At 45.1% G+C, this 22,040-nt stretch overlaps 1 protein-coding gene across 1 annotated transcript in view; it reads right to left on the bottom strand.

The window, feature by feature from the left end:
- The window catches only part of LOC137526042 (chitin synthase chs-2-like), a 119,318-nt gene extending 98,529 nt beyond the window's left edge, over positions 1-20,789 (bottom strand). Inside the window, exons 1-3 of the mRNA XM_068247254.1 lie at positions 20,752-20,789; positions 20,425-20,592; positions 8,228-8,393 (exon numbers count right to left, since the gene is read on the bottom strand). Of these exons, the coding sequence (XP_068103355.1) occupies positions 8,228-8,393; positions 20,425-20,592; positions 20,752-20,789 (372 nt within the window). The remainder of the gene's footprint in view (positions 1-8,227; positions 8,394-20,424; positions 20,593-20,751) is intronic.
- Between the last annotated feature and the right edge of the window lie 1,251 nt (positions 20,790-22,040).

Raw genomic sequence — 22,040 nt, 5'->3', positions numbered from 1 at the left:
TCATGTTTTTTTTTAAAGGGAAACACTAATTTATTATGTGGGGAGTTAAAATACAAAAAGTAAATAAATAAATAAATAAAATGGCTGTAAATTATCATCAGGACTAGTTTCCAGACAGCGGTCGTGCAGCCTGCATTGTGTCCAAAGTCCAACCGCACAACTGGGACATCACAATTTTCAGCTGAGACATCTCAAAAAAATGAAAGCTATTGTAGTGGCGTAATAGCTGGTGGCAGTGGCAGACTGGCAGTGGCAGCAAAAGATAAAGTTTTGTGTGAATCCTGGTGGTGGTGGGTACCACAGACAGCAGCAGCAGGATGAGTAGGTAGATGCAGCTATTGTAGTGGCGTAATAGCTGGTAGTGGCAGCAGAAGATATAGTTTTGTGTGGACCCTGGTGGTGGTGGGTACCACAGACAGCAGCAGCAGGATGACTAGGTAGATGCAGCTATTGTAGTGGCGTAATAGCTGGTGGCACTGTCTGGCAGCAGAAGATATAGTTTTGTGTGGACCTTGGTGGTGGTGGGTACCACAGAGAGCAGCAGCAGGATGAGTAGGTAGATGCAGCTATTGTAGTGGCGTAATAGCTGCTGGCACTGGCAGCAGAAGATATAGTTTTGTGTGGACCCTGGTGGTAGTGGGTACCACAGACAGCAGCAGGATGAGGAGTAGGGAGATGCACCCTGGCGGTGGGAGCAGAACATGCAGCAGGAGACAGGAGGAGGAGAAGAAGTGTAACGTGTGGCAGGCAGCATAGATATTCCACCATGGCACCTAGTGTTGGTACCACGGCACAGTTAAAACATTACAAAGGAGAGGTTCCAGGAAGCGGTCGTACCGGAAGCATACTTAAATCCCCCCCCCCCCAAAAAAAATGGCCGTCAATTAACATCAGGACTAGGTTCCAGACAGCGGTCGTGCAGCCCACATTGGGCTTGATTCACAAAGCGGTGCTAACTGTTAGCACGCCTGTGAAAACCCCCTTAGCACGTCTAAACAAGCTTTTCGCGCATAAAAGTTTACGCGCGCAAAACTTTATGCGCGTAAAACTTTATGCGCGTACTGCACAGAGCGCAGGGCGCTCCGCGCGAAGTGCCCATTAAAGCCTATGGGACTTAGCGCGCGTAAAACTTTGCGCGCGTAAAACTTTGCGTGCGCAAAGTTAGCGCGCGATCTGATTGAGAAATCCGGTGCTAACCTACTTAGCACCCTGGTTAGCGCGTCTAAAGACTTTAGACGTGCTAAGTAGGTTAGCACCGCTTTGTGAATCAAGCCCATTGTGTCCAAAGTCCAACCGCACAACTGGGACATGGCAGTTTTCAGCCCAGACACCTCACAAAAATTACTTAGCAATTGTGTTTTGGGTTAAATATAGGTGGTATCAACACAGCAGCAGTGGCCTGTGGCACCCTGGCAGTGGGAGCAGCAAAGGCAGCAGGAGCAGGGCAATGCAGCAGCAGCAGCAGGTGTAATGTCTGCCAGGAGCATGTCGGTTGTGGCACTTGGCAGTGGCACATGGCACGTGGCATGTGGCACGTGGCACTTGGCACTTGGCATGTGGCACTTTGCAATTGGCACTTGTCACTTGGCACTTTGCACGTGGCACGTAGCACTTTGCACTTGGCACGTGGCACTTTGCACTTGGCACATGACACTTTGCACTTGGCACTTTGCACGTGGCACTTGGCACTTTGCATGTGGCACTTTGCACTTGGCACGTGGCACTTTGCACTTGGCATGTGGCACATGGCACTTGGCACGAGGCACATGGCACTTGGCATGTGGCACTTTGCACTTGGCACATGACACTTTGCACTTGGCACTTTGCACGTGGCACTTGGCACTTTGCATGTGGCACTTTGCACTTGGCACGCGGCACATGGCACTTGGCATGTGGCACTTTGCACGTGGCACTTTGCACTTGCCATGTGGCACTTGGCACGTAGCACATGGCACTTTGCATGTGGCACTTGACACTTTACACTTGGCACTTTGCACGTGCCACGTGACAGTAGTCATTAGAGTAGTAGTACTACTGTGTTAGCTTACTACAGAACTGCTGTGCTGCTGAGCAGTGCCAGTGTGACAGTTAGTGTCTTCTCCTCTGCTGTCTGACTGTCACTCGGCACGTGGCACTTGGCATGTGGCACTTGGCACGTGGCCCTTGGCACTTGGCATGTGTAACGTGGCACTTGGCACGTGTAATGTGGCACTTGACACCTGGCACTTTGCACTTGGCACATGGAACGTTGCACTTTGCACGTGGCACTTGGCACTTTGCACTTTTCACTTAGCACGTGGAACTTTGCACTTGGCATCAGGCACTTTGCATGTGGCACGTGGCACATGCAAAGTGCCACATTACACGTGCCAAGTGCCACGTTACACATGCCAAGTGCCAAGGGCCACGTGCCAAGTGCCACATGCCAAGTGCCACGTGCCGAGTGACAGTCAGACAGCAGAGGAGAAGACACTAACTGTCACACTGGCACTGCTCAGCAGCACAGCAGTTCTGTAGTAAGCTAACACAGTATTACTACTACTCTAATGACTACTAGCACTGACTGCAGTACTACAGTACTAACTACACAATAACACAGTAATCCTATTCACTAATCCCTAACCTAACCTATACTGTAGCTAGCTAAGGCTAATAGCTGGCCAGCAGGAAGCATCTGGCCTGGTGGTCTGTGCACAGGCTCAGCACACACACAGACACAAAGCAGCTGCCTGCAGCAGCCCTGCAGTACACACTCTGACTGTCACACAATGAAATTAAGCTAATTAACATTAGAACAATAGTGTAGTGATAGTGAAGGGGTTAATCACTGAACAGCTTTAGGTTTATCACTGTTTAAAGCACTTGCTAGGCCAGCAGCCCTGCAGCACACACTCTGACTGTCACACAATGAAATCAAGCTAATTAACATTAGAACAATAGTTTAGTGATAGCGAAGGGGTTAATCACTGAACAGCTTTAGGTTTATCACTGTGTACAGCCCTTGCTAGTCCAGCAGCACTGGAGCATGTCTCTCAGTTAGAGTTAGGCCGAACCGCCGATTTTAGGTTCGTGAACCTGGTTCGCGAACTTCCGCGGAAGGTTCGGTTCGCGTTACAGTTCGCGAACCGCAATAGACTTCAATGGGGATGCGAACTTTGAAAAAAAAAAAATAATTATGCTGGCCACAAAAGTGATGGAAAAGATGTTTTAAGGGGTCTAACACCTGGAGGGGGGCATGGCGGAGTGGGATACATGCCAAAAGTCCCGGGGAAAAATCTGGATTTGACGCAAAGCAGCGTTTTAAGGGCAGAAATCACATTGAATGCTAAATGACAGGCCTAAAGTGCTTTCAAACATCTTGCATGTGTATACATCAATCAGGTAGTGTAATTAAGGTACTGCTTCACACTGACACACCAAACTCACCGTGTAACGCACCGTTCACTAAACAGAACTGGTATACAGTGGCGGGTTCACAGAACAGGTATGCAGTGGTGGGTTCAATGAACAGGTATACAGTGGCGGGTCCACTGAACAGAACAGGTATGCAGTGGCAGGTTCACTGAACAGGTATGCAGTGGTGGGTTCACAGCACAGGTATGCAGTGGTGGGTTCACTGAACAGGTATGCAGTGGTGGGTTCACAGCACAGGTATGCAGTGGTGGGTTCACAGCACAGGTATGCAGTGGTGGGTTCACAGCACAGGTATGCAGTGGTGGGTTCACAGCACAGGTATGCAGTGGTGGGTTCACAGAACAGGTATGCAGCCAGACAGGAACAAGTTAAGCCTAACTAATCTTTCCCTGAGAGACAGTCTGCAGCAGCTCGCCCTACTCTCACTAACGCAGGCAGCACACGAGTGACCGTAATGGCCGCCGCTGCCTGCCTTATATAAGGGGGGGTGGGGCTCCAGGGGCTAGTGTAGCCTAATTGGCTACACTGGGCCTGCTGACTGTGATGTAGAGGGTCAAAGTTGACCCTCCATGTGCATTATGGGACGAACCGAACTTCCGCAAAGGTTCGCCTGCGGGACGCGAACGCGAACCACTGAAGTTCGCATGGAACCGTTCGCAGGCGAACCGTTCGGCCCAACTCTACTCTCAGTGAGCATTCACAAGCTAGGACGATATGTCTCATCATTGCAGCCCTCCTTATTATACAGGGGGGCTGGCCAGGATTCCTTTCTGTGATTGGGTGCAAGGGCTTAGGCTGGGAGCCCTCTGATTGGCTCAGTGAGGTCAGGTGGGGCTGGCCAAGGTTCCCTTCTGTGATTGGTTGCTAGGGCTTCTGCTGGGAGCCCTCTGATTTGCTCAATTATGTCATCTCCTTAGTTACAGTATTCGGATCCGAATATCCGCCTGAATATCCGCCTGATATTCGCGGATATCCGGGTATGCGACCAAATATCCGTGGATTGCTATGCGGATTTGGAAATCCGGAATCCGAATCCGAATTAGATAGCTGAAAAAAGTTTGGATATCCGGGTTACCCGGATATCCGGAATCTGGATGAGCAGCCCTGATTAGCATCTGTGATAAGAAAAAATGTGCATGTTTTCGCACAGACACACACAGTGTGCAGAAAATGCATACAGAAAACAGACGAGAATGCTCCCAGCCTTCGCTTATTACACTCACTCTGTCCATCTCTGATGGAGCAGAACAGGCTCTGCAGACTTGTCCAGCATCACTACATTACAGAGAACTTGGGGAGGGGTAGAGAGGATGGGGGCTGGGGGCTGTACACAAGACCCTGCTGCACACTGAATAGGAACTGTCTACAAATCTTTGTCTACAAAAATTTGTATGATCCATTATCAGAGGCTGAGCAGATGCAGTCATTAGAACAATTGTGCAGAGAGCAGAAAGTTTTTTTTTTTTTTTTTTATCTCTGTGCCCTTAAAGAGAACCTGAAACAAGTAAACTTATTTAAAATAAGCACATGATGTAGCTGCAAATTAATATTACATACTAACCTCACCGTCAGTTCCTCTCAGAAGCTCACCATTTTCTTCTTACAGTGATCCCTTCCAGTTCTGACAATATTTTGTCAGAAGTGAAATATACCAGTTGCTGTCAGTTATATATCAGCAGCTGTCAGTTACAACTGAATATGTAAGGTAATGTTAATGTTTCCCTATGGCTCAAGTGGGCGATATTACAATTTAACAGTGTGCTGAGCAGGAAGCTGTTAGGGGTAATGGCCATTTTTAAAATGGAGGACGGGGAATTCCATTGATCATAGTGGACAAACAGAATGCAGTAGAGGAGAAAGAGATTGAGCAGTAGACTACACAGGATATAAGTATGACCTGTGTATGGTTATTTTGACTTTTTATTTTTAGTTCAGGTTCTCTTTAATTATGTCAGTCTCTCAGGACAGGGGAAAGAAACTTCTCCCCCATGGGGCCCCCTGAGGCTTCTGGGCCCCCTTGCCGCTGCATTTCTTGCAGGGTCTACTGTTACACCCCTGCCATGGTGTTAAACCTTGTCAATAAAATGCCTTTTAAACCACCAACAATTATCTCCTAGGAGAAAAGTGAACTGTGGACATTTATACTATAGATATGATAAATACAGTGGTTTTCAAAAGTATTCAGCCCCCTTGAAGTTTTCCACATTTTGTCATATTACTGCCACAAACATGAATCAATTTTATTGAAATTCCACATGAAAGACCAACACAAAGTGGTGTAAACGAGAGAAGTGGAACGAAAATCATACATGATTCCAAACATTTTTTTTACAAATAAATAACTGCAAAGTTGGGTGTGCGTAATTATTCGGCCCCCTTTGGTCTGAGTGCAGTCAGTTGCCCATAGACATTGCCTGATGAGTGCTAATGACTAAATAGAGTGCACCTGTGTGTAATCTAATGTCAGTACAAATACAGCTGCTCTGTGACAGCCTCAGAGGTTGTCTAAGAGAATATTGGGAGCAACAACACCGTTAAGTCCAAAGAACACACAAGACAGGTCAGGGATCAAGTTATTGAGAAATTTAAAGCAGGCTTAGGCTATAAACAGATTTCCAAAGCCTTGAACATCCCACGGAGCACTGTTCAAGTGATCATTCAGAAATGGAAGGCGTATGGCACAACTGTAAACCTACCAAGACAAGGCCATCCACCTAAACTCACAGGCCGAACAAGGAGAGCGCTGATCAGAAATGCAGTCAAGAGGTCCATGGTGACTCTGGACGAGCTGCAGAGATCTACAGCTCAGGTTGGGGGAATCTGTCCATAGGACAACTATTAGTCGTGCACTGCACAAAGTTGGCCTTTATGGAAGAGTGGCAATAAGAAAGCCATTGCTAACAGAGAAGCATAAGAAGTCCCGTTTGCAGTTTGCCACAAGCCATGTGGGGGACACAGCAAACATGTGGAAGAAGGTGCTCTGGTCAGATGAGACCAAAATGGAACTTTTTGGCCGAAATGCAAAACGCTATGTGTGGCAGAAAACTAACACTGCACATCACTCTGAACACACCATCCCCACTGTCAAATATGGTGGTGGCAGCATCATGCTCTGGGGGTGCTTCTCTTCAGCAGGGACAGGGAAGCTGGTCAGAGTTGATGGGAAGATGGATGGAGCCAAATACAGGGCAATCTTGGAAGAATACCTCTTGGAGTCTGCAAAAGACTTGAGACTGGGGCGGAGGTTCACCTTCCAGCAGGACAACGGCCCTAAACATAAATCAAGGGCAACAATGGAATGGTTTAAAACAAAACATATCTATGTGTTAGAATGGCCCAGTCAAAGTCCAGATCTATATCTAATCAAGAATCTGTGGCAAGATCTGAAAACTGCTGTTCACAAACGCTGTCCATCTAATCTGACTGAGCTGGAGCTGTTTTGCAAAGAAGACTGGGGAAGGATTTCAGTCTCTAGATGTGCAAAGCTGTTAGAGACATACCCTAAAAGACTGGCAGCTGTAATTGCAGGAAAAGGTAGTTCTACAAAGTATTGACTCTGGGGGCCGAATAATTACGCACACCCCACTTTGCAGTTATTTATTTGTACAAAATGTTTGGAATAATGTATGACTTCTGATCCACTTCTCACGTGTACACCACTTTGTATTGGTCTTTCAGGTGTAATTCCAATTAAATTGATTCATGTTTGTGGCAGTAATATGACAAAATGTGGAAACCGCCAAGGGGGTTGAATACTTTTGCAAACCACTGTATTAGACTGTGAGCTCCTGTGAGGACTGTGGCTCTTATCCAAATAACATTTTCTCCTGATTTTTCTCCCAGGAGATAATTTTTCATCTTATCCTCTATAATAAAACCTAACTGTTTCTGCATCCTATCCATGCACTTCCTGTCTGTGTGTGTGTGTTTGTCCCTTGTTTTGCGCTACTGCGCATGTGCAGGGAGGGACACAGAGACTGAGGAGAGCTGAGGGAGGACGGGTGCACAGCGTGCGTGTACGGCGGTTGCGTGGCGTGCGCGGCGGGTGCACGCGGCAGGTGCGCGGTGGGCGCCCGCATGCGCAGGGACTGCGGCATGGGGAGAGTAAGAGGGAAGGAAGGGGGGGGGGAGGAGAGGTGAGGGGAATCAACACAGTCCTAGAGCCCGTTTTGAAACAGGCTTAGGTCTACTAGTCTAAAGGATAACTTTCCAACACTTAGGGCTCTTTCATACCAGCTGAAGTGTGTAAGAAGTAAGAACCCAATTTTTTGCACGTGTTGTGATGCATGGCATAACGTCAGGAAGTTGAAGCTCGACGCGTATCCGCGGCACTAGTTCTAATTCACCCGATAGGAAAAAGCTTGCATCGTATTAAAAGCTCCTAGAGGTGTTACAACATAATGCTCTGGAACGCTTTGCCTAATGTAAACGGTAATCCTAGGTGTGTGCTGTCAAAATAGACAGAACAGCTAAAAAAAAAAGTACTATAAAGTAGGAAAAGAAGTGATACAAATGTTATTTGGGGTATTTATTTACTTACATGGACAAAGCTTTTGAGGTATTGCTATTCCTAAGGTTTGAAAACATCTCCTTAGAGAACATTAGAGACAAGTTTATACGGTATGGGCCAGTCAGAGAGACAACTATTTACTCTGTAAAGTGCTGCAGATATCAGCACTACATAAAAAAAATATAATACTTGTTTGTGCTTGACAGACAAAGGTGAGAAAATAAAAATGGTGGAGGGCATGGTAGAGAGAGAACTGTAAGGAAACAATACAGGAACTCTGCATTTGTGTAATGTAAGTTTTACCTCGGACCATCTTTTTTTATTGCGGATTTTCGTCTTGTCTTTCAGATGAACGTACAATGAGTTTCCACCAGGAAGTTTGTAGTGCAACCGTCCTCCATAAGGTGTAGACATAATAGCTTGTGTAGACATATGACACAATATGTCCTTCTTATTCTTTGTGAACACTCTTTAAATATAAAAGATGAAAAAAGTAGCACATAAATCACAGACACTTCTGATAATAATACAAGTATAATACTACTACTAATGATACTACTACTACTAACAACAATCATAATAAAGGCACATACTGTATGTGTTCATTCGACACAATGGCCCATATGCAATTCCCTTTTTCTCCCGAGTTTTCTCCTAGGTGATATTTTCACAACTTGTCATAAAATGTCTTTTAACCACACTCATACCGTGCGGCGGCAAAGTGGTAGCTGGAGGACCAGCGACGCACATCTGCATCGCCAGGTGCCTCCCTAATTAATCAGGAAAGGCCACTCGCGCGAGCGGCCGTTTCCTGTTAGATCACGGAGCGGGTCTCCGTGAATAGCCTGCTGATCGCGGCTCGCAGACTAAATGTAAAACGCAGGGGACGTTTGTCTCCTTTGTTTACATTGAACGGCGCTGCTGCGCAGCAGCGCCGTAAGGCAGATCGGCGATCCCCGGCCAATCAGCGGCCGGGGATCACCGCCATGTGACAGAGGACAGCCTGTCACAGGCTGCACAGGACGGATAGCATCCTGTGCAGCCCCGATCACCAGGGGGGACAGGTAGGAGAGGGAGGGGGGAATTGAGGAGCCCCCCCCCCCCGCAACATGCCAGCCAGCAGGAGCGATCAGACCCCCCCTGCACATCATCCCCATAGGGGGGAAAAAAGGGGGGCGATCTGATCGCTCTGCCTGCACCCTGATCTGTGCTGGGGGCTGCAGAGCCCACCCAGCACAGATCACAAAAAACAGCGCTGGTCCTTAAGGGGGGGTAAAGGCTGGGTCCTCAAGTGGTTAAGCCAGCAGCAAGCAAGAAAATACACAAAATAAAACTGATAGTACTTTTTCACCAATTTTGGGGTACTTTTTAAATTGTAAAATGCAGAAAGTTTAGTTTAAAGAGAATCTGTATTGTTAAAATCGCACAAAAGTAAACATACCAGTGCGTTAGGGGACATCTCCCATTACCCTCTGTCACAATTTCGCCGCTCCTCGCCGCATTAAAAGTGGTTAAAAACAGTTTTAAAAAGTTTGTTTATAAACAAACAAAATGGCCACCAAAACAGGAAGTAGGTTGATGTACAGTATGTCCACACATAGAAAATACAACCATACACAAGCAGGCTGTATACAGCCTTCCTTTTGAATCTCAAGAGATCATTTGTGTGTTTCTTTCTCCCTGCAGAATCTCATGCACTGAAGTTTCAGGCTGCTCTTTTTTCTCCTGCAAACAGCTTTGCCCTTGTCTGTAATTCTTCACTATGTGAAAGCCCAGCCAGCTCAGAGGACGATTTATCCAGCTTGTAAAAGATAAGAGAGAAGAGAGAAGCTGCTCTAATCTAAATAATACACAGGCAGTGTGCATAGAGGGGCCTGGAAGGGGTAATTCATAGCAGAATCACAACACTGAAGAACTTGGCAGCCTTCCAGACACAGGCCGACAAGTCTGACAAGGGAAAGATACATTGATTTATTACAGAGACTGTGATAGCAGAAAGTGCTGCAGTAAGCCAGAACACATTAGAATAGCTTTTGGAACTTGTAGGATGATAAAAAACAGGATGCAATTTTTGTTACGGAGTCTCTTTAAAGAGAAGATGAAAATTATCTCCTAGAAGATAACTCAGGTGAAAAAAATTAATTGCATATGGGCCTAGGAATAGTCGGAAATGCTAATTTCTGATTCCGAGGCAATTTCAATTTCCGTCAATAGTGGTTACCGATTCCGCAAATTTCCTTTTTGTAATTTTTTTGCATTTATTGATTGTTCAAATATTTCTGAGTTGACTTGGAAGCATTGGACCAATCAGAGAATGTAGAATTTTACCAGGGGTACAGTACCACAGAAATTTTAGCCAATCACAAGACTCAAGAATACTAGTATCTTGTGATTGATCTGCAATAATCTGATTGATCTGATTTGATCTGAAATTTCTGCATTCTCTGATTAATCCAATGCTTCCAAGTTCTGTGATTGGGCTAAAATGACAGAGTTTGTGGTAAATCAGATTTTAAAAGCCTTACCACTGAAACACAGGTCTTGTTGTTAGCTGCCTGTGAAAACTTTAAAGGACACCCAAAGCGAAAATAAACTAATGATATTAACGATTGTATCTATTTTCCTTCTCCTAAAAATGACTTTTTAAGACATTCCACAGTTTTAGTTTATGTTTAAATCTACTTTTTTTTTTTTAGCTTTAACTGTTTTATTATTTTTGCTAAATTACACATTCTTCAAAGTATGCCAGAGCTAAAATCTATGAACTATTGACACTTTTTATCTCTTTCCTGCTCTCAGAAGCTATTTTCTGCTAGGAAAGTGTTGGAATTTCTTATCAGTGAGGGTCACACTGTAGTCACTTCCTGTCTGAGCTAGGAGTCAGCCACATACATATCTAAAATGTAACTCTTTCAGGCAGAGAAAGAAAAAAAAGGAACACAGCACAGATATTAGTGTGCTTGGCACTGTACATACCCATGTCTATCTCATCATGTCACATGTCACTTTGGGTACCCTTTAAGGGGTTGTTCACACTGTAAGTGTTTTTGATTTTGTTTTTAGCGCTGGCAATTTTTTAAATTGCCATAAAAGCGCTTGTGCAATGTTTCTCTATGTGATTGTTCTCACATGAGCGATTAACTTTCTTTCCAAGCACAAATGCATGTTGTACACCATTTCCTGAGCATTTGCACTTCAATACAAGGTATAGGGAAATTGCAAAGCGCCTTGAAAAACGATTTAGTAAGTGCTGTTTAAGACCCGTCTACACTATGAGATGTTGCAGCGATCCGGATCGCCTCTTCCGCATCCCCACGCGTACCCGCCGCGTCCCCGCTCGCCGCGCGTGCGCTGGATTCGATTCCCCGCTCGTTCCCGCCGGCGCCGCTTATCTTCTGCTCGATTCCCTGCCATTGTCCCCTCATGGGGAGCGAGCAGGGAATCGGCGGAAGCAAGATCCGTTCTGTCGGAACTTATCAATCGAGCCGCATCATCGGCTCGATTGATAAGGAACATCGCGGCCGCATCTACGTGTGTAGATGCGGCTTAAAAGAAAATACATTGTAATTATTCAGTTCCAGGTCAAAGAGTTTACTTCCTGATTGTCTTCAGGAAGAAAATCTCAAATTGACGGACAAAAGTGCTTTAAAAAGTACTTAAGCGCAAATCGCTCTGAAAGCACAGAGAAAAGTGTTTTAAAAAGCGCTCACAAAAGTGCTTAGCACTTGCGATTGTGCTGGCGATTTATAATGTGAACAAGGCTTAAGACTTTCAAAACTTCTGTCTTCTACATCTGATGCAAACATTTTGCCCAGTTATCAGGGAAAATGCCAATATTCTTTTCATACTAATTTTTTTTGAGAAAATAATGTTAAATTCCACTTTGAGCAAAACTTTTGAGCCATTGAAAATTATTGAGCCATTGAAAATATTTTTTTTTTTTCCTCACGCTGAAATAAATAATTTCTCATGTTTCACGGTAGGATTAAAGTTTTTCCACCATTCTGCAAATTTTCACCAAATTGTGAAAATACAATGTATTTTCGTGAAAATTTTCTCGAAATTGAAAATGCCATTTTCGATGTGAAAATTACTTTGACGAAAATTTGCGAGCAACACTGATTCTGCCCTCCGGAAGTTAAAGACCGAAATGCAGTTTTGAAAGTCTAATAACATTTTTTCAGGCAGCTAACAACAAGAGACAAGGCTTTTGATTTCGGACTACATTGTAATAGGGTCTAATTCAGCTAGATTCATGATATTCAGCAACCTAATTATTTATTTACTTTATAGCAACATGTATGAAGCCAAAAGTAACACAGCTCTGAAGTGTATGAGCCAAGTTACAAATCAGCTGAGGGCAGATAGCGATATCAGCTAGTTGGAGCAGTAACTGTTGGTGCTCCAACTGTTTTCCTAAAGTAAGCCTGTACTGTCTGGGGGAAGCAAAAGTTAGATACTTACCTAGGTGGAAGGAAGCCTCTCAGGGCCGTTTCTTGGGCAGTGCAGGCAGGGCGACCACCCTGAGCAAATACCAGCAAGTAGAAGAAAGGGGCTGCAGGCTAAAGGACATCACCACTAGGGAGCTGGTGACGTGTGGTGCAGCCAAATGGAAGAAGAAGATTACCAGCATGATCACCTTCCTTGACTTCTCCTGGGCTGTCTGCGCCCAGCATCAAGTCATTATCACGTCACCACCGTGTGATGACACCTGATATCCTGTAACGGTACTGCAGGCTGTGAGTGCACGGCACCCATGGAGGAGTCGGTTTTCATGGCTCTCTTCGCCTGTGTGTTTTCCTGGTTCCTGCTTCCTCCTGGATGAGCGGCTGGTCACTAGTAAGTAGGCAGATCTACTTGTGACCTGTGGCTGTGTGACTGCCCCTAAAGAGTAAAGGTTTGTAAGTCCATGTGGGTGGGGGGAAAGGGGGCGTAATTCTTACACCCTCGCCCTGGGTGCACTTTAGCCTAGAAACTGCCCTGAAGCCTCTGGATCGTCTAGAGGCCCCCTGCATCTTCTGGCCAGTTAGTTCTTTTGTTTCCATCTGAATGGTCATGTAGAGGGTTGATGGCCCAGCCCCCCCCCCCCCCCCATGCATATGAAGGTGCTATTCAGAACAGTCTTATCAAAATATTTGAATATATGAGATTTTCCACCCCTCAGGTCTATGACATGTTTTAGCAGTAAATAAACGAAAGGGGGGGGGGTTCATCAGCCCCACAATAATTACCAGTATGTACCGTGTAAAACATACTTTTTATTTTAGGTGTAATAACAATATTAAAACCCTATATGCCATGTCAGTGTATATATACAATAAGCAGCCTAATGCCCGTTTCAAAACCTTTTACCAGTAGCTTCTTCGGAGGAAGGAAATTCCAGTTCAACAAACGTAACAATAGGAATTAAAAAAGTAGCATTAAAAAGTGAAATAACTGGGTCAAGAGTATAACTATATATATATATATATATATATATATATATAGTCAATTAGCGATATTAAGAATATAGCCCATTTTGAGGGTTGTACACGATGCCGAGCATGGTCCCCAGTGGCCAAATGGATGGAGCTGTCTGTAGGGATATAAGGGGTAAACACCAACTGGTAAAAGCGACTGGTCTAAGGTCGTGGAGTGTGTGCTAGACTATACATTTTATATATGTTACGGCCAGAACCCGAAATCTGGCCACTTCGGGTTCTGGCCGGTCAGAATGCGAAGTGGCCGCTCTCTGTGGCCAACATACAAAACGCTGCTCAATTTTGGACTTTGGCCGGCCAGATCGCGTACTAACTAAGTGTGGCCGGCCAAGTCCCGAAGCTCACCTCTCTGTTTTAAGTCCCCTTTCCCCCTGCGCTGTCTCAGGCTGTCAGCTCTGTTCTGTCCCCTATCGCCCTGTTTCCGGCTGTCAGCTTTCCTTACAAGGACCCCTGGACTGCCCTAATGATGCCGGCTGATTTATGTCCCCAAGGTCCGTGCTGGCTACTTTCTGCTCCAGCGACCACAGGCTGCCAGAGAAAGGAGGAGGGAGGAATGTCCCAGAGGTGTCGGAACTGTCTGTGTTCAGGGAGATGAGAAAGAATGAAGGGGGGGAGGAATGTCCCTCTGTCCCCAAGTCACTCCATTTAAGGACCCTACAGCCTGCTTTCTGGATAACACACAGGGCTCAGGGGATGGACACGGGGAGAATGAAGGGGGAGGAATTTGATAGGAGGATGGACCAATTAATGTAATAGATGAAGGGGGGGGGGAGTTTATGGATAATTGAGGGGAGAAGTAATCAAAAGATCACTATTTAAAAGACAGAAAGGAGAGGAAGATAAGGAAAATATGTGAACATATATGCTGGGAACCCTTGCCTGAAGTGCCTGATACTGAGGGAACAGGTAATATTACATGTGTGCCTCCCACTTCACTGTGTGTGTTTGTAATGTTCCCACCTGCGTGAGGTGTTTCTGACAGAGCTAGGAGTTTGTAGTTGTTCTGCTACTGCTGCTTCATTTTTTGTGGGAATTCTGCTGTCATTGCCAAGATAATATAATATTTTCTCTACTTTGTGCTGCAGCTGCCATTCTGTGGTGTTTTCGTGAACTTTGGCCTGGTGCACACCAAAAACCGCTAGCAGATCCGCAAAATGCTAGCAGATTTTGAAACGTTTTTTTTTCTTTTTCTGTAGCGTTTTAGCTAGCATTTTACGGTTTTGTGAAGCGTTTTTGGTGTAGTAGATATCATGTATTGTTACAGTAAAGCTGTTACTGAACAGCTACTGTAACAAAAAACGCTTGGCAAACCGCTCTGAAGTGCCGTTTTTCAGAGCGGTTTGCGTTTTTCCTATACTTAACATTGAGGCAGAAATGCATCCGCAATCCAAAATCTGCAGCAGCCCGGGAGTATGCGTTTCTGCAAAACGCCTCCCGCTCTGGTGTGCACCAGCCCATTGAAATACATTACCCTAGCGGATCCGCACCCGCAAGCGGATCGCAAACCGCAGCAGAACCGCTCTGGTGTGCACTAGGCCTTTCTGTGGTAGCTTGGTGTAGATTCTTCTTCTGCAGCCATTCTGTGGTGCTTCTGTGAACATTCTGCTGCACCTGCCTTTCCGCAGTTCTTCTGTTCTTGTGAAATTTGTGCATTTTGGACTTTGGCCGTCTGACTTTGGCCATTTTGGAAACTGGCCGGCCAAAGTCAGAAATTTTCAGCATTTTGGACTTTGGCCGACGTCAAATCGGCCAGTTCTAGAAACGGCCGGCCAATTCTAGAATTGGCCGATTTCTGGTTTTGGCCATAACATATACAAATGTAAGCAGACTGCAGAGTGGCGCAGTGGAAGTGTGCTGGGCCCGATAACTCAAAGGATGATTGATCAAAACCAACCTCTGCTAGGCATGACTTCATTTTTGCACCTCGCTTTATCGCATGGGCAAAACGGTTTCCATAGCCCTGTAAGAGAAAGTGTAATAAGGGCACTGCCTTAACATAGATATTATGGTAGCTAAGACTACTCCTGGGCCTTTCTTGTAGTTGAAGAGATGAGTGAACTGTAATACCACACTTAAAAAAAAAAAAAAAAACAGCAAACAGAGAAGCTTCCCCATATTGGATCATTGGATTTGGTAAAGTCTTAAGCCACTATGTTGTAAAAGACACAAGTAAGCTTTAGGTTAGCAAGAATGGTTGCATGGCCACCTAGCTTTTCATCCTTCCCAGGCCAGCTAGGCTGACTTCAGCCTGTAGTGTTGGTGGTATAGTGGTGAGCAATGCATAGCTGCCCTCCAAGCAGTTGACCTGGGTTCGATTCCTGACCTATGTATGTACGTGAGCGTGCTTTTGACACCCTACAAATCCCTAGAAGACGAGAGAGGAAGGAGGGAGAAAAGTAGAAGTTGTTGTGGGGTGGTATATAAGGAATAACAATCAGCCAGGAGCAAGCTAACAAGCCTACAAGAGCCTAACTAAGCTTTCCCTAGCAGAGTCTGTCAGCAGCTGTCCCTTCACTAATTGCTGTAGGCAGACGAGTGAGTAAAATGGCCGGAGGACCTTGCCTTTTATAAGGGGGTGGCTCCAAGAGTGAGTGTAGTCGGATTGGCAACAATGAGCCTGCTGACTGTGATGTAGATGGTCAAAGTTGACCCTAATGGTGCATTATGGGGGCGAACCGAACTTCTGGGAAAGTTTGCGTTCGCATGCGATCGCAAACCACCCAAAGTTCACCTGGAACCGTTCGTGGGCGAACCGTCCGGCCCATCTCTAATAGTAAATAGAGTTGTCCTGAACGGTTCGCCCGCGAACGGTTCCAGGCGAACTTTAGGTGATTCGCGTTCGCCGGCGAAGGCAAACTTTTGCGGAAGTTTGATTCGCCTCATAATGCTCCATTGAGCAAAACTTTGACCCTCTACATCACAGTCAGCAGGCACATTGTCACCATTCAGACTACATTCACTCTTGGAGCCCCCCCCCTCCCCCCCCCCCTTATAAAAGGCAGGGTTCTGCAGTCGTTTTACTCACTCGTCTGCCTCCAGTAATTAGTTAAGGGACAGATGCTGACAGACTCTGCTAGGAAGAGTTTAGTTAGGATCTTGTAGGTTTGTTCCTAGCTGATTGTTATTCCTTATACTCCCTCCTTCCTTCCTTGCTCCCTCCTCGTGGAGGGAGGAGGGTCTCATCTTCCAGGGAATTGTAGTATTTCAAAAGCCAGCTTACATTCCGTGGCTGGGAATTGAACCCAGGCTGGGCTGGGAATTGAACCCAGGTCTCAGTGTGTGGTAGGTAACTAATTTAACCACCTATACCACCAACAACACTACATGCTGAAGCCAGCCTAGCATGTACCATTATGATCAATCCAAGAGAAAAATTAGCTTGCTTAATCCATGGAATTGTACTATATGAAAAGCCAGCTTACATACCCTGGCTGGGAATTGAACTCAGGTCTCAGTGTGCGGTAGGTAACTCATTTAACCACTATACCACCAACAACACTACATGCTGAATCCAGCCTAGCATGTACCATTATGATCAATCCAAGAGAAAAATTAGCTTGCTTAATCCACGGAATTGTACTATATCAAAAGTCATCGTACATACTGTGGCTGGGAATTGAACCCAGGTCCCAGTGTGCGGTAGGTAACTCATTTAACCACTATACCACCAACAACACTACATGCTGAAGCCAGCCTAGCATGTACCATTATGATCAATCCAAGAGAAAAAAAAATTAGCTTGCTTAAAGCGGAATATAACCCTGCATTTCAACTTTGCTCTAAAACATTATTTACAGTATATTATATGCAACCAGCATTTTTTTTTACTAGACCAGCATTGGAAGGGTTACACAGGGCTTTAAAGTCTCTGGAGATTTTTGCAGACGCATACGAAGCTGAGTTAGATACTTTTTGTTTACACAAATGTATCTAAGTGTTTATTGTGACTCATCTCTCTCACTGAGAAGGAGTTGGAAGACAGCCAAAGAGTGTGTAACATTTCTAAATATATACATATAACTAAATAGAATGTAACTATCTGAACGTCTGCTCGGAACTTAAAACCTCTGTGTTTAACCCTTCCAATGCTGGTCTAGTAAAAAAAAAATGCTTTTTGCATATTATATGCTGTAAATAATGTTTTAGAGCAAAGTTGAAATGCAGGGTTATATTCCGCTTTAATCCACGGAATTGTACTATATTAAAAGCCAGCTTACATACTGTGGCTGGGAATTGAACCCAGGCTGGGTTGAGAATTGAACCCAGGTCTCAGTGTGCAGTACAGTCTCTCCCAATGAAGCAGGCACACCATCCAATCTCAGATTATTGGGGTGCTTGGTGAAGTGGTATAGGCAGTACCACCTGCGGACAGTCTTGTGGCGGCGGGGAGATCTGACCAGTAAATACTGGTTACTATGGAGAAGAAGCACGCTCGACGGTATGTTTACATCACATGGCTACACCAGGTGATTGTGACGGAGGATACCAGCGATCAGGGTTGCCATGGTGATGAGGCACGCTGGATAGCGTGTCCACGTCACATGGTATGAACCAGGTGACTGCGGCGAGGCGATGGGAGCATGGACGGGGGTGGTGTCTAGTGTACACGCCTTCTCATCAGGGAGCTCTGTCTGCGGGATCTGGCGGCGTATGGGCATGTGACGTCAATGACGGGGATGCACCAATACGCCCAGGCAGATACTCCAGTATGCGTGTGAAGGCCACGCCCATCCAGAACGCCCATCAGAACGCACACGGAAGTGGACTCAGAGAGTTTATCCGAGTGCGGGCCAACGGACGGAGGGGATGGCATCAGGATTTGAATATTGGCAATTGGCATGGAGGCACAGCAGAGGCGATCTGGGGGCATATGAGCCGGTAGGTGGAAGGCAGAGTCGCACAATGTGCACTTGTATAAGCACAACTATTAGATATAGTGCTATGATGATTTATGACAAGCAAGGTTTAAACATGTTTACTTATGTTAATTAACATGATGTCATTTATGAGGTCATTTCACGGGTGGGGTATTGGGGATTAGATGACTATATAGAGTGAATTGTTTTATGTGTAGTGTAACCACATGCCTTGATAAAGGGGGACCCTGCGTGGCCCCCGAAACAATTGTTGGAAAATTGTGGATGCACAATAAAGGAGTGCTTTAAGTGGTGGTGTGCTGGTGAGTTCGTGAGGATAACTCAGTGTGCAGTAGGTAACTCATTTAACCACTATACCACCAACAACACTACATGCTGGGAGCCAGCCTAGCATGTACCATTATGATCAATCCAAAAGAAAAATTAGCTTGCTTAATCCACGGAATTGTACTATATCAAAAGCCAGCTTACATACCGTGGCTGGGAATTGAACCCAGGTCTCAGTGTGCGGTTGGTAATTCAGTTAACCACTATACCACCAACAACACTACATGCTGAAGCCAGCCTAGCATGTACCATTATGATCAATCCAAGAGAAAAATTAGCTTGCTTAATCCATGGAATTGTACTATATCAAAAGCCAGCTTACATACCGTGGCTGGGAATTGAACCCAGGGCTCAGTGTGTGGTAGGTAACTCATTTAACCACTATACCACCAACAACACTACAGATTTAGCTATACCTCACCAGAGGACCTGGTGGGTACTACCAGTATAATGTGATAGCTGAGTATAGTGTTTGATACAACAGTAGTACTGATAGGTTTAGCTATACCTCACCAGAGGAGCTGTGAAAAATGGCCTGGTCACTAGGGGATTATAAACCTCTGGGGCTCAAGAAGTTAATGCTTACAATTTGCATGGGGACCACAATTATTAGCATCTCATTGACCATCTCTAATAGTGACTAGTGCCTTATTTTGTATGGACTGTTAAAACCACTTTCCGACCACAGGTTTTTTTTCCCCCCTTAAAAGAAGAGCAATCCTCCTCACTTCACACTTCACCCATTCATTTGCTAAATGTTTTTTTGACACAAATTAAAACATTTTTGGGTGGTACTTTTTCTAAGAATCATTTTATTTTGTATACTTTTTAAAGAGAGTAAGAAGAAAAATAATCAAAGATAATCATTATTTCTTAGTTTTCAACCAGTATAGTTTTAAAATAAAATGTGCTATTGTAGCTAAAAACCCCCATTTTATTTGCCAATTTGTCCCAGTTATTATTACAACATTTAAATGATGTTCCTAGTATAATGTATGGCAATAATATTTTATTTGGAAATAAAGGTGTATTTTTTTTTCCATTTAGTGGTTTTTCTCTCTAGTTACAAGCTGTTATTTTTAATAATAACAACAATATACCCTCATGACAGACATATTAAAAAAGTCCCTAAGGTAACTATTTATGTTTTTTGTTTTTAAATTATGTCACTTTGAACAGTACACAGGAAGTTATGTGTTGTTTATTTTATCTTTGTTAATGAATACGGCATCTTGCTGAAGCCGGGTTTCATTCATTACAGGCACTGTGATCTGCATTGGGAAAACATGTTCCCGTTCACAGATCACGGACTGGCGGGATTGCGACAGATGTGAATTGAAGCGTGGATTTGCAAGGGGATGGGTAAATAAACAAAGAAAAGTTTTAATGGCTCATACACACGGGCTACGGCTGTCGCCACAACCACGTGGCACGCGCGTGTTGCGGCGACAGGTCGCCCGTGTGTATGACGCGTGCGCCCCGAACCTTCGCCCGTTAGAGCTGTCGCAGGGCAACTTCGCCGCACCTGTCGATAGTCCGCCGTGTGTATGCGGACTAGCGACAGCAACCCACACACAGTGAGTGGAGCTTCCGGCGGGGGGGAGGGACCTTCGGCGAAAGCTTCCGCCGCTTCTCTGTCCGTCTGTGCGCTCTGGGTACGGCTGCAGCACAGAGGGACCTGGCGACGAGCTGTCACTGCATTTTTTTTTTTGTGTCGCTTGCCTCCTTTTGTGCCTCGTGTGTATGAGGCTTAAGGGGCGTAGATATGCATAGCAGTGGTGGGGAAGCAGTTAAGACATCATATATATATACTTACCTGAAGACTTCTTCTATGGCTTGGAGAAGATAGTCTACGTAACTGTTGACAAGTCTTTTCTTTTTCCCAGTTTGACATGCAGAGTCATTCACAAAAGCGTCATCAAAATAAATGTGAGTTTCAAAGTCTAAACTGTCATCTTTTATTGAAGACTTAAATTTATCCAGTCTGAAAATGAAAACAATTCAATAGAAGGTAGAAGTTAAATTTAATCTAGTGGTTGGAGAAATACATATAATGACACAGAAGAAGGCAAATGCAGTCAACAATCAGTCAAATGTTGCCTGAAAATGGAAAAAAAAATATCATCCAGAGGCTTTCCTCTACTGAAGTGCCGTTAGTATTAAAGCAACAGGGACAGCCATGCTATCACAGGAAAAAAAACAACAACTCCTCATACAGTATATAAGTAAATAGATACTTGGTCTATATACATAACAGATATACTGTACACAGTTTGATTTCAGTGAATCTTATATAGTAAATAAAGGGACAGTGGTGCTCAGCAAGATTTCGGACATCTGAGTAACCCAGCTAATCCGTACTTTTTCCACTATCCAAACCGGATTCTGGATGCCTGGGCCAAATCCGAATAGCACTATCCGAGTTATTGCGGATATCAATCAGAAAATCCAGACTCCGTCGGATATCCGAATCCGGGTATTGTAACCATGGAGATGACATCCATGATGTCATTGAGCCAATCAGAGGTCTCCCAGCCTAAGCCCAAGCAACCAATCACAGAGGGGAACCCTGGCCAGCCCCCCTTGTATATAAGGAGGGAGGCCATGTTGAGAAAAGCGTCCTTGCTTGTGACTGCACACTGAGAGACAACTCCAGTGCTGTTTGGCTAAGAAAGTGCATTAGCACACTGTTAAACCCAACATTTTTGAGTGGAAACACCTTCACTACACTACTGTTATATCGTGTTATAGCTAGCTAGCCTGTGCAATTTGTCAGTGTCAGTCAGTCAGACTTTCAGCTGCAGCATCTGCTAGTTAGGTTCTGTGTCTGTGTGTGTGCTGTGCACACAGTCCAGGCCTCCTGCTGCTGGCCTGATATTAGCCTTATCTAGCTACAGTATAGGTAGGATTACTGTGTTATTGTGTAGTTACTGCAGTGCTAGTTAGTTGTCAGAGAAAGTAGTACTGACACTGTGTAGCTACTACAGATTACTGTAGTGCTGGTGTGCTGCTTAGCAGTGTCAGTGTGCCTTCTTCGACTCTGCTGTCTGTCACTCCGTGCTGATTTTATCCAAAGTCCAAACCCAATATTAAAAAAAGAACAAGTACCCCACATCATCTGTCACATTAACACATTATCTTATACTATGTCTGGTACTGGCAGCCGGGGGAGGGTCAGCAAGACCAAGACGAGAGGGAGTAACATTGCGGCCTCCGTCAGCAGTTCTGCTGCCTCAGTCTCCATTCCACCGCTAACCACTGGCCGTCCAGCTGTTAGGGGGAGTCATGCTGCAGAGACGCAGCAGCGTGTAGCAGGCATTTTCAAGCAGGGTCGGGGGCGCAAATTGGAGAAAGACGCTGCGCCTATGATGCAGCTGATGGTGGATGACGAGCAGGACACCACCAGCCCTACAAAAGACATTCTGGACGTAA

Source organism: Hyperolius riggenbachi, chromosome 7 (assembly GCF_040937935.1).
Source record: "Hyperolius riggenbachi isolate aHypRig1 chromosome 7, aHypRig1.pri, whole genome shotgun sequence".
Taxonomy (NCBI): Eukaryota; Metazoa; Chordata; class Amphibia; order Anura; family Hyperoliidae; genus Hyperolius; species Hyperolius riggenbachi.
This window is presented reverse-complemented; position numbering and strand designations above follow the sequence as displayed.